This window comes from Hyalella azteca, unplaced genomic scaffold (assembly GCF_000764305.2).
Source record: "Hyalella azteca isolate HAZT.00-mixed unplaced genomic scaffold, Hazt_2.0.2 contig12078, whole genome shotgun sequence".
Classification (NCBI taxonomy): Eukaryota; Metazoa; Arthropoda; class Malacostraca; order Amphipoda; family Hyalellidae; genus Hyalella; species Hyalella azteca.
Genome location: NW_025942046.1, coordinates 437720 through 450939, shown reverse-complemented (window position 1 = coordinate 450939; position 13220 = coordinate 437720). Strand labels below are relative to the sequence as shown.

The 13220-nt window shown below is 37.5% G+C and overlaps 1 protein-coding gene across 1 annotated transcript in view; it reads left to right on the top strand.

Moving 5' to 3' along the window:
- LOC108666673 (cardioacceleratory peptide receptor) overlaps window positions 1-12881 on the top strand; it is a gene marked incomplete at its 5' end in the record, with an annotated part of 30497 nt that extends 17616 nt beyond the window's left edge. Inside the window, 5 exon segments of the mRNA XM_047883133.1 lie at window positions 2612-2791; window positions 3425-3547; window positions 4226-4397; window positions 9595-9759; window positions 11228-12881. Coding sequence (XP_047739089.1) covers window positions 2612-2791; window positions 3425-3547; window positions 4226-4397; window positions 9595-9759; window positions 11228-11840 — 1253 coding nt within the window.
- Between the last annotated feature and the right edge of the window lie 339 nt (window positions 12882-13220).

Genomic DNA, 13220 nt, shown 5'->3' with positions numbered 1-13220 from the left:
AGCCACGATAAAGAGCCACATTCAAGTGCCACATTAAAGATCCACATTAAGGAGCCACATTAAAGATCCACATTAAAGAGCAACACAGAATCTTTCTGTATATTCCCCCGAGGTCTAAGTAATTACTACGCTATAGCTACTAAATTCTCAGCCACCTTTAAAATGTTATAAAACGCCTGCTTTTTAATTAAAAACATGTTTTGCAAGGTCTTGAAATTAGTTAGTCGTTACATTTATTTGGTAGGGAAGACGATCGTTATCCTACGCTATCATTCATATATATACAATTTTTTCAATTTGATATTATTTTGATCTCATATTGTTATAGGAATTGCATTAAACTTTTGAATGTAAAATTCGCTTAGTTTGCGCGCTAACTAATCAGTAAGAGGACCAGTGTATTTTTCGTCGTTTTGAGGGACGAATTAAGAACTAAACTAAGTTGAAGTATTTGGTGCATTTAGAAAGTATGTTGTTTTAATCTTACTGGACCCGAAATTTACTGAACATAAACTGCAGAAAAACTAAGTAAATAGTCGCGGATACTGACAAATCACTTGAGCAAAATAAGGACCATTTAAGCCCGGAATAGTAAATCAATTATCTAAATGTCCACATTCCCTTGACTTGACAACATCAGTCTCTGACTTGCGTTATACAACCACATTCATTCTTTATTACCCTGTGTTCGTCACGGACGTAATTAGAGCGAGCAGCAGTCAATCCGCCTGGCAAGTTTGCTGCATAAGAGCGCAGCACTTTAATCAAGATTTAATGTTGCTGCGCGCGTTCTTTTTAGTAAGGATGCTCAATTTAGGGGTTTCCAGATAGCCGTAATTTACGACGCTTATTCTTCTTATCCGAGGACGCACCACGAGGAAAATGTCACAGATTTTATTTGTCATAAAACGTGCGTTACGAGGCCATGCGGTCCTTGGTAGTTTGGCCGCATCTTTTGTGATAGCGACGCCAGTTTGCACGCTCAAAAAAATGCGGAATTCAATGGTGCTTCAGGGGCCCCGTGCGGCGGCTACGCTGCGAAGAATTATTGCAAGCCAGCGAGCTTCTTCTGCCCGAGTTGCGGACTACAAACATGGGTTCCGGGATCTTGATTGTCCAGTGCGATGCTCCAGTGCGGTGCTCCAGTGCGGTGCTCCAGTGCGGTATGCGGTGCTCCAGTGCGATGCTCCAGTGCGATGCTCCAGTGCGATGCTCCAGTGCGATGCTCCAATGCGGTGCTCCAGTGCGATGCTCCAGTGCGGTGCTCCAGGTCACTGGGTGCGGAGCACAGATATACACGACTGGAATTTGAATTAATTGTACTAGCAAAGTATTTTTTGATGGGAGACAAATTCATAATAGTCCCTGAAACCATTTACAAATTTTGATAAGTCGAAAATACGTGTAATGAATTTTTTGCAACGAATCATGGCAAGACTCATACGGTCTTCTTTAATTTTAAATTCCACCAAAATCAAACAAAGTTAAACTAAAGCATTGAAAAAATGAAGTTGTGAAATACGTAGCATGTTAGTAATGGAAAAAATAAAGTTGTGAAATACGTGGCATGCCAGTAGTTGAAAAAATAGAGTTGTGAAATACGTGGCATGCCAGTAATTGAAAAAAATAAAGTTGTGAAATACGTGGCATGCCACTGCCAGTAATTGAAGAAATGAAGTTGTGAAATACGTGGCATGCCAGTAATTGAAAAAATTAAGTTGCATGCCAGTAATTTAGCAGTGTATGCAAGGCATGTTACACGCGCAAGCCACGTCCCGCTAAGATCGCTCGCTATTGAGCGCCCACTCGGGATGCCACTCCAGGATTTAACTAAGAACGCTGCCGTGTTCTAGAGGCTGTAGGTGAGCGTGATGATCTCAAACCTCTTTGCTTGTAACTTGTTTTGATGGACCGATTACCATAACAAGGATAACTAAAACTTGGGATCTATTGGCCATCGCAGAATTTTCTTATTTTCAAGAATGTTCAGAAAATATATTACGATGCAGAGATATATATGCGACTATGATGTTGTGCTGGGGTATATGCGAGAAAAACTGAGCTACGCGAGGAGGTCAACAAACTACCGGGCAGTTTTATGAATGAAACAATATGATGTATGAAACAGTAAAGTTCTATTTTATGCAAGAAGATTGCATTGATTGTTATTCAGAAAAGTAGCGGATAAAACTTAAAGTATAAATATCTACATATATGCACCAGAACAGTTAAATTTTATGTATGTATGCGACTATCGAGTTCTTCAACTTTAAACCATCGCCATCAGATATAAAGACCAATTGTGGTAAGCAGGCATGAAGCAGTGCTGGATATCGCTGTCAGAGCCATGGCAATGGCAGGTGTACATGGTGCTTGTGGCAGTTGAAGTACATGTGTCTAGTTAGTTGTTAATTTTAATGTAAATCATTGCTATTAAATATAAAGACTAAGAGTGTTGTTCAGGCATGAAGCAGTGCTGGATATCGCTACCGGAGCCGTGGCACCGTCAGGTGCATATGGTACTCGTGGCAGTTGAATTACATTTGACTAGTTAGTTGTTAATTATAATGTAAATAATTTCTATTAAATATAAACCAAGTGTGATGTTCAGGCATGAAGCAGTGCTGGATATCGCTGTCAGAGCCATGGCAATGGCAGGTGTACATGGTGCTCGTGGCACTCACAGTCTTCATCATACCGTGTGCCCTCATCAGCTGCTGCTACATCGTCATCGTACACACCATATGGAGCAAGAGTCGTCTCATGGTCGCACACAGCCCCGCGCACACACGTATGAGAACTTAATCAGAGGGTATTCTTCACATATCAATCTGTATTATATTTTGCCACATGTATGAATAACGTTAAAAATCTCCTGTCTATTTGTCTCTGAGAAATAGCGTTGAGCAATAAAATACTATCTGAAAGAAATACTTTTAACAATTTTCCTGTTATTTTAACTGTTAAATTTTTCATGTAAAGTAATTCAATTATGTATTTCCTTCCAAATTATTTATTTATTTATTTATTTTTTAAAATTATTTATTATTTATTTCTTTTACTTCTAACGGCTTTACTGTTTATCTATTTTTGAGTTTGAAATTAAGTCCTTGAAAACGTAATTTGTAACATCGATATAATATGCACTGTGGGACCACATAACACAGAGTACCTTCTGGCCATACAGTTAACACTTGATATTTTTGCTAATCGTAGTCATAATGCTACAGCTATATGATATTGCACGATTAAATTGCCAACACGAGTAGTGCTACGCTGCTCTGAAAAACTATTTGTATTATTATTACTATTATTATTATTATTGTTATTATTTTTATTATAATCATCATTATTATTAGTATTATTATCATTATTATTATTATTAAAATTATTATTATTATGGTAACTGTGGTGGATGGAACAGAGGGAGACAAGAAGAACGGCATAGCGGCGTATGTAGACGATGACTGCAGGCGCGCCAGCTCCCGAGGCCTCATCCCGAAAGCTAAAGTCAAGACCGTTAAGATGACCTTAGTTATTGTCGTAGGTGAGCTTTAAATTAATTAAAAATATTAAATTTAATCAACTTATATCTGTAGAAACTTTTTACCGCGGGTTTCTTCAAGCTTAAAGTATTTGCAACCAAGTTAGATTCATAAGGAAACATCAATATTTCTGTTGCGTTAGTTTATATTCACAGATGAGACCTCGACTGAAAACATCTGTGATGATTTGACAGTTAGGAATTTCTTTTAATATCTCAAACTTTAGAGAGATGAATTGAAGTAAACAGCACAATAGCAGTTAACTTTAAATGTTAACATACCCATTGGATTTTCACAACTAAAATTGGAATTTTCATGACAAATTTATTATGTTGTAAAATTTTTTAGAAAAATAAATAGTGAAGAATTTTTTTAAACTTGACATGGGAATTTTAGCCAGAAATTTAAATGATGTGACCTACTTGGTGAGTTTCAAACGCAAAAATTCCTGTGTTGCTTCCTTCCTATTCATTTCAATACGAATAACAAAATGAATCCTGGTGTTATGAGTAGGTTTTCTTCTCTGCAATAATCTATGTATTTCATTATGAAACATTGCAAAAATTTTCAAATCACAGAGATACCGGGGAATTTGATTTATTCAGACTGAGAAATGAACAAAACTGTTATATGACCATACTTGATTGCAATCATCTGTTACGTAATGCAACGATGTGCAGTGTTCATCTTATGCTGGTCGCCGTACATCGTGTTCGACTTGCTGCAAGTGTTCGGTCTCGCCCCTAACAACCTGGCCCTCGCTACCCTCATGCAGTCCCTGGCTCCCCTCAACTCTGCCGCCAATCCCTTTATTTACTGCTGGTTCTCTACCAGGCTCTGTAGGAATCTCAGGTATGCGGTCTTTGTTCATGAATATGTCCATATTTAATGGCAATCATCTGCCACCGAGTGCTAAGAACAAAACGTCCATGTAGGTAAATGATCTGCTGGTTCTATACCAGGCTCTGTAGGAATCTCAGGTATGTGGTCTTTCTTCATTAAGATGACCATATTTAATTGCAATCATCTGCCACCGAATGCTAAGAATAAAATGTCCATGTAGGTAAATAATCCGTTGTTTCTATACCAGGCTTTGTAGGAATCTCAGGTATGTGGTCTTTGTTTGTGAATATATCAATATTTAATTGCAATCATCTGCCACCAAATGCTAAGAATAAATGTCGATGTAGGTAAAAAATCCGTTGTTTCTATACCAGGCTCTGTAGGAATCTCAGGTTAGTAGTCTTACGTGATGAATATGATAATACTTGCAATGATGTGTCGCTAATTGCTTAGAATAAATCGTTCATGTATGTAAATGATGAGCAGATAGTTTTCAACCAGGAATTGTAGAAATCTCAATTAAGTGCTCGAACAAATGACGGAAGTTGTTTGGGACATTAGGAATATAAATGCTTATCGGTAAATGATGCGTCTAATTCTTTACTTTTAAATAACCGCTAGACTTGCTTGGTACGATCTTGTGGGACGTGTTTGAACCGATGATATTCTCAGGAACCATCCACAGCATTTCGCATAAGTATCCGTTTTATCACTTCAGTATACACATCCATCAACTATTATATTACTCCTACAGACTTGCCGGAAATATAGTATTGAATTTAAAGAACAAATCTTATTTTATCAGCGGTTCTATAATAGGCAAAGAATGTATTTGCTGATGGAAAACTTCCGTCAAACTTTTAGTGCTTCTTTCATTGTAAGGCTTCCAGGAACCTCATTTATTTATAAAATAAAAAAATACAGCGGTTCATAATGAGCAGCGCTACAAATAGCGTGCCAATCTCTCGAGCACAATAATGTCCTCGATTTCTTTCATTCAAACACAATTAGGTTGTTTGAAAGTCTCCATGATCCTTTTATAATTATCTTGAGCTTTTGCCTCGCGGTTTTCCATCGATATTTTTAGAACTCACTGTTTCATAAGTCAATTGTTCGGTTATTGAACTAATTAATTGGTTCGATTCAACATTCGATGATATGAATTTTCCTTTTGAATGAAATGAAAAACAGTCCCTGTTTACGTGCTTTGTTATCAATTCTTGAATGGGTTGAATGTTAAATTCTTTGTTAACATGTTCAAGGCCCAGCGAATTATTTATTTTTTGTGACTTAAAATGTTTTTCTAATCATGTGACTTAAAATGTTTCTCAACCGTACCTTAGCCATTGTTTGATTGATGCGTGTTCAAATCTAGGCCTTACTCGCTTGAATTTAAGACACGATATTTAACTCATGCAAGGGCGGTTTTTATTTTATAATACATCCTGTAATGTTCTTAGATAAATGCATGGTGTTATGATGAAGTTGATATTGTGCCCGAAATACAGACAAGCTCAATTTATATGTCGGACATGTCTCTCTAGACCTTGCCGGATGCCGGCACTCCCGAAGCTCTCCTTTGTAAGTCCTGCCTGCCATTGATGGCTTTTGCTGCGTCGATTACTTACTTTCCTTGCTTCAGAATCACGATATTTTCAAGATTTTTGCACAACATTAATTTATTTACGAATACACAGCTACTGGTACTTAATAATCATTCATGATAGTTGCACCTGTGATGACTATCATAATATGTCTACTGCATAGTCTTTCGCATTACTCAGACTGCAACATTTGCATCAAATTTCGTTCCTGGCTTTGAATGATAATTTTTTTTGTTCTAAACAATACTATTTTTGCGAGCTCAATGGCTGCAGTTTTGATCTACTTTTGTTAAGAAATAAAATACCACAACGTAAATTACGTGAGTGAATAATACGCTTATAAGGGACGTACAAATGCAACTACAATTTAGCACACAAATAAAAAGGACTTCAATGAGCAAATGAGTAACAAATTAGAGAACATATGAAGCTGTGGGAGACCCTGAACCGAGGCGAAGCAAGTCTTCATAGTTTTACCATTCAATTATAACGTCCAGTTCCAATAACCCAGCTCGAACGTGACTATGAGCCTTCGTTGAAATTTGAAGCGTTGCTTTTTCCCGACTTTCTTTTGAAGGTGCAGAGCAAAAAATTCGAGTGATGTCTGCCCACGTTTGAAGTTCCTTTTGAATCAGAGCCGAATGGATCTAGGCAATCCTGGCTATGATGCTGTAAAATTAATATCAACTTCAGCTCTGGAGAACCACTGCAGTGTCCTATTAGAAACGCTACCTTTCTATTACATTCAATCGAGACCAGGCGCGCTATCTCAAACACGACCAATATTGGATCCGTGCATGTTGAGTGGGCTTTACCAATACCTTACCAATTTACCTCAATGCAAAATACCAACATCAGAGCTGGAAAAATCGAGAAATTGATCGAAATTTCATGGTTTTTAATGCTCACGAACGAACGCTGATGAGTTCACTGTTTTTTGTTCAAAGCCGCTTCTGTTTTGGAGTACCTAACAAATAACCTTGAACAGGTGGGCCGTTCAGTCCTGAATACTACCCACTGGATTTTATTGTATGAAATTTATTCTATGTGAAATTTATTTATTTTGAGAATCTGCTTAGACACAAAAAAAAATAAAAATCTCTAAAAATACAGATAATGCATGCATGATTTATTTAGCGCCCGAAAATGCTGAGTCGTTTAGCATTCAATAAGTAGGGCCCAGATAAATAAACTGAGCCCTCACATAATTTTTATAATGATTGTAGGATTTCAGGTACATTGCCAGTATATGAACCCTTTATTTGAAAAAAAAACTAAACGCTCATAAGTTGTCGAGGTGATACTAGAGAACAGACGCAAGGTGTGGGCTGTGAGCGCTTATATTATCGCCTATATATACGATCGTCAAGTCTACCCGAGCGCGTACTATATGCGCGATCCATACAAAATACACAAGATGCTTGGTTTAATTACCGACGTCCAATGTATGGCAATGTCATCCAAGAAGGCAAACAATTCTCATTTTAATATATTTCGAATTAAAGCGCCAGGTTAAGGCTTCGCACAGTCAGAGTGAGATTTCAATAATCAACTACAAATATCTTTTCTGTGGCGTTTAGAAAAAACCATCAGCAAGCATCGTGGTGATTCTAAGCGGCCACAAAACTGATCTGAGTTCAATTTCACTTCTGCTATTTCTGGAGCATGGAAAGTCATCAATCTCTTTCGCAAGCTTCGTAATTCCAAGGGCAGTATTTTGGTCACGCATTGATCAGGGCGCCCGAAATAACCTTTCGTTGATTCGAGGCTTCAGGCTTTGTTCATATGAGAATAGGTTTCTCGTCTCATATGTGATTCGTTTGCATAGAATATTCATTTCTGTGAATTTTTAGCGAAAAATTTCAAAATAATTTGTGCACGTGGCATACGCAGCAAACGGAGGATCCTTTATCCAAGGCATAAAATTCAATATGATATCAAAAATCAATTCCTGAAACGCAAATTCCAACAGTCAAAACGAAAATTTATGTCTGCGAAGCTAGCATAAGATCGTTTCTCCGAAATTTTTATTTCGACAAAATTTTTTCCTCGCGATCTTCTTCAGGCCTGCACTGGCTTTGCATAAGTATTCATAGTAACGGCATCTTTGAATACGTTTGGCCATTCTTGTTCTTTGTTGGAAGAATCGAACCATATATATGTTTTGAATGTTAATTTTATGCAGTGACTCACATTTTTCAAAGCATTGGTAGCATGAAAGCGTTTAGCTGCTTCCAGTAGTAACAGCTTTTTTGGAATATTTGCTTTCCAGCTATTTAAATACAGTGCAAGAGATATACCACCGTCGCGGGCTATCTTCAATTGGAAAATTGATTCTATTTCTTATATTTTAAGGTTTTTTACTCTTCCATTCAGTCTGATTGCTTGTTTTCATGATAAAGAATACGATTTTCTTAGTGGAGGCATTGACAAATTAGACCATTTCAATCAGATAATCTGAAGTAAGCAATGGCACTGATAGTACTTATACTCCAGTTACGATCTCCAAAGAAAGCATTTCGCTGACAAGCACATCTCTGAACCTGTATACGTATTCGTTCTGGAAATTTCCGATTATTTGACAAATAAATTTGTTCGATTGCACTAGCTTTTTAATACTTCTGATTACCTGGCTTACACGTTTCTGCACCTATACGCTCGTTTTACATAAATGAAATCACTTTGCATTTTTTTGGCCCTCTCTTACTGTCTATAAAGTTTTCAAACCACTTTTGCGGCACAAGAATGTATACAATTCTCAAAAGTTTTTCGATTATCTAATTAAAAAAAACCTTTTCGACTGAAACGTCTAATTCGTAAATTTATTGCATATTTTTATATTTTCATTTAGTGCGGTTAATTTAAGAATTTTTCTCTACATTTTCCCATTTTCTTCCGATTGTATCTCGATTTCTTAAGATATAATTCTATGAAAGCATACATCAGGCTTTGTTCGACTGCACCAAACACTCTGACTTTCCTCATCAACTTTTTTCGTCGATGATGACTCATTGCGCGAGAAGTTGAAGACAAGTCACGATTAGGAGGTAACGTTGCCGCGGATCAAGCCAGAAGATAATGCCAGTTTACTGCATTTTAGATTGTTTCACAATTAATATAGCCTTCCATTTTATAATCACTCCCTGAAATGCCGCTCATTTAGGCCAAAAGTTGTCACAATTAATACAGCTTTCTATTTCTACAAACACTTCCTGAATGCAGTTCATTGTTGCCAAAAGTTGACACAATTAAAAAACTTTCTATTTCTACAAACAATTCCTGAATGCAGTTCATTGTTGCCAAAAGTTGACATACTTAATACAGCTTTCTATATCTATAAACACTCCCTGAAATGCTGCTCATTGTTGCCAAAAGTTGACACAATTAATTCACCTTTCTATTTTTCCGAACACTCCCTGAAATGCGCTCATAAACACTCCCTGGATGCAGCTCATTGTTGCTAAAAGTTGACACAATTAATACAGCCTCCTATTTCTAGAAACATTCCCTGAAATGCTGCTCATTGTTGCCAAAAGTTGACACAATTAATACAGCTTTTTATTTCTCCAAACACTCCCTGAAATGCGGCTCATTGTTGCCAGGAGGTTGCGTGCGGTTGACTGGTGTGCTCGCACTCTGGTGCCATGCAGCCCCTGCCTACACAAGCCCCTCGACGAGTCTCTGCGCCGCCACAACACCGAGTCCACAACCATGACTGACACTCGACGTGTTGGCAACTCGTCTTCAGTAAGATTTGCTTCATTCAGGTTCGCTCATATATTATTTGCACGTTGGCATCTACCCTCCTCTACATGTGCTTCTTGCTGGACCCTTACTGTGTCGATAAATCTTCGTCCAATCGCATCGGTGGTAATTAAACTTAAACGTGTAAGAATAACAGCCAGGCTTGGACAATTCAATATTATACATTGACTGGTTGTTGCCTGAAGATCTAGAAATTTTTAACAAGAATGACGTAGAATAATAAAATGCAGGAATTTACGAGAAGGATAAATCAAAAAGAATTATCCTACTTTTGGCTCAAATAAATTCATTAAAGGAAAATTTACGAGAACTTGTATTTGATATTGTAAGAATACAGATTGCTTGCTGTATGCAAAACAGGGTTTCTGGTTGCTTTCCCGACTTGTAGTAAATAGTTATCTTGCATCTATCAGCCCTGCTCGGTAGAAACGGAATGCTCGATGATAGATTCATATGCACGGATGTTTAGGATGTAAAATTCCGCCTGTCAAGAGCTATACCCTTTATTAACGGGACTAATTGATGTAGATAATTATTGAAAGAAGAATCATTGAATGCATATCACTGGTATAGAAAATCGTTTGCCCTTCGTTCATGTAAGATTCCTTGCATTAATCTTGTAGAATATAGTTAAAAAATTAGTAGCAATTTCTCGCTTGTCTTTGAAAAGCCTCATGGCAGGTTTGAGAATTTGTAGACAGATGTGAGGGGCTGTAAAATTCACTGCTCGTTTATTGCAATGAAAAAGACCTGGTGAATCAACTCCCCTCTCATCACTGCGATAACATTAAGGGTTAAATAAAGAATAATCTTACTTCCAGTTTTTTACGTACAAAATTAAAAATTGTTTACTTGGAAATGAATAATTGCACTACATGTCATGACGTATGTTTTCATGTAATGCATGCAGTTTATGATACATTTGGCTTGAGAGCATAGAAAGCTCGGTGCATGTTATTGGGATAATCCGGACATAAACTGCGCTGCACGCGAAATGGTCAGAAATGGCACGTGACCAATTTTATCGATGTTAAATTCCGCAAAATTGTTCCAACTTTCCTATGGCACTCTGATTTGATAGAAGTTTCCAGCCCCGAGCCATTTTTTGGTCCCTCACTCTTTCTACTTTAATAAAATTCTATAACACCAAGCTCTGCTACCGCAAACAACTGCTATTAATATCACTTCGAGAATTATACTGTTAGAATTATTCAATACCTATTTTAATGATCTGAATATGCAATTTATCCAAGCTATTTAAGATTTTACATTTTAGCATTACAAATTTTATTGATTGTGAGGATTAAAGAACCCAAGTGTTAACTTCATTCGTTACTAATAATTTTCGATTATTTCTCAAGTAAGGTATGAATAGTTTTACGCTAAAAAACTAATCTAATTGCTTGAAAATTTATGAGCAATAAATTTCAGCAATCAGCATTAACTAGAGCTAATTATATCTTTGAACAGGTTCAGGTCAGTTCGGTATGCGAACAACAACGGGGTCTTCTCGACGAAACAAAGAAAGTTCAGTCTACGCGAGCGCATGTGGCTTAACAACATCACTTATCGTGGCTACGATCCTGCGATAGATCGATCGCAGGCCCGCCTTTCTCCTGGAGCTCGTATGAACGGCAGCCATTACTCGGGGAGAGACCTCAGTCTCCGTACGACTTATCGTGGCTACGATCCTGCGATAGATCGATCGCAGGCCCGTCTGTCTCCTGGAGCGCGTATGAACGGCAGCCACTACTCAGGGAGAGACCTCAGTCTTCGTACGACTTATCGTGGCTACGATCCTGCGATAGATCGAACACGGGCCCGCCTTTCTCCTGGAGCTCGTATGAACGGCAGCCACTACTCAGGGAGCGACCTTAGTCTTCGTACGAGTCACAAAAACATGAGTGGATGCGAGGTCGAACTGTCGTCAGTGGAGTCGTTCAATGTAAAATTGTCTCCTAAAAGCATCAATCGCGGCGTTTCGTCTCAGAAAACTTCACTAGTGGTTCACCAGAGTCAGTCGAATTGCGTGGCCGAAAGCATTTTACTAGATCAAAGCTCGGTCTTGGGAACCTTTGTGTAAGCTCAACATGGAATATCATTACTACTGTCATAATCATCACCATAACTCTACATAATCTGCTGAGCTCCAATATAGGTTACTTAAAATATTGTTTGTAAGGAGAAAGTTCAACACTTAACTATATTCCTTACGGGACAAATAAAATTTCCTAATCGATTTAATGTAAACTGTCTGCATTTGTATTGAAGTCGAATGTATCTAATTAATTCTAAAGGTAAATAATTGTGAAAATCACTAGCTAAGTTATCATTTCCAATGACCGAAAGTGACCATAACATAGATGTACTTAATCTTAGATTTTAGTAGACAAACCAAAGATGAAGTTTTAGATGTTTGTGAAAAATGTTTCACGTGTTTGAGAATTAATAGATTGTTGTTCTAATCTTGTTCTAATATGTATCGTGTCGACAGAAAGTGATTTAAGAGCGTTATTTACAACGGAAAAAATTAGGCCAAACATGATGTGAAATCTCCTAGTATGAAATCAAGTTGCTTGAAAAAATTATAAAATAATTGAATTTAAGCTATCTTAAGTTCGTGCTGAGTATCATTTAATTGAAACGATAATATGATACAATTTTATATAAATTGCCAAAATATTCTACATAAATTGACTAGATTCGTTCGAGTTTGGACTGCGGATCCATATCACGTAGAGTGTTCGTGATTAGACTCCTGCGTTTGGTGCTTTTCTCCATTCGAGACGAGACAACAAGGTCTGTCCCAGTTAGCAATAACAACCGGGACAATTTACAGCACACCGTGGGAATTCCGGGACAATACAGTGACGATACTAGACGAGACGTCCCGGTATTTAATATGTCTCGTCTCGACGTCATATTTATATATTTAAGACATGTCTCGTCTCGCTACGTAACGTCTCGTTTTATATCCATCTGTCTCTTATCGTTTCATAATCACCGCTACACGAGTTTTGAAGTCCGGGACACAAGTCATGTCCAGCTTCAAAAGTTATTCCGTGACAAATGTTACCCTTTGTCCCGTTATTTTTTCCCCAAAATTTCTCGTCTCGTCTTGGTTGTCCCGGTTCATTTCGAGAAAATTATTTCTAGACGCAGGAGTCTATTTGTGATTAACGATCTCGAGCACAACCTATGTTTTTCTAAGTCATTCCTAGCGCCAGATCCACCACGCAGTATTATAAACTTATTGTCTATGTGTTAACATATAGTTGCATGCGTCCTAGATGTTAATGCTGTGAGATCCATTACCCATGGACGTTTTGAAGGCAGCTGCTCCCCAATGGTTGTGCATTCATGTCATGTACTGACGCAATTAAAATCTATGATTAATTACCTATAGTTTTGTTTACCTATTTGTATTAAGATTAAAAAGAATCTGGCTGACGTAATTCATTGA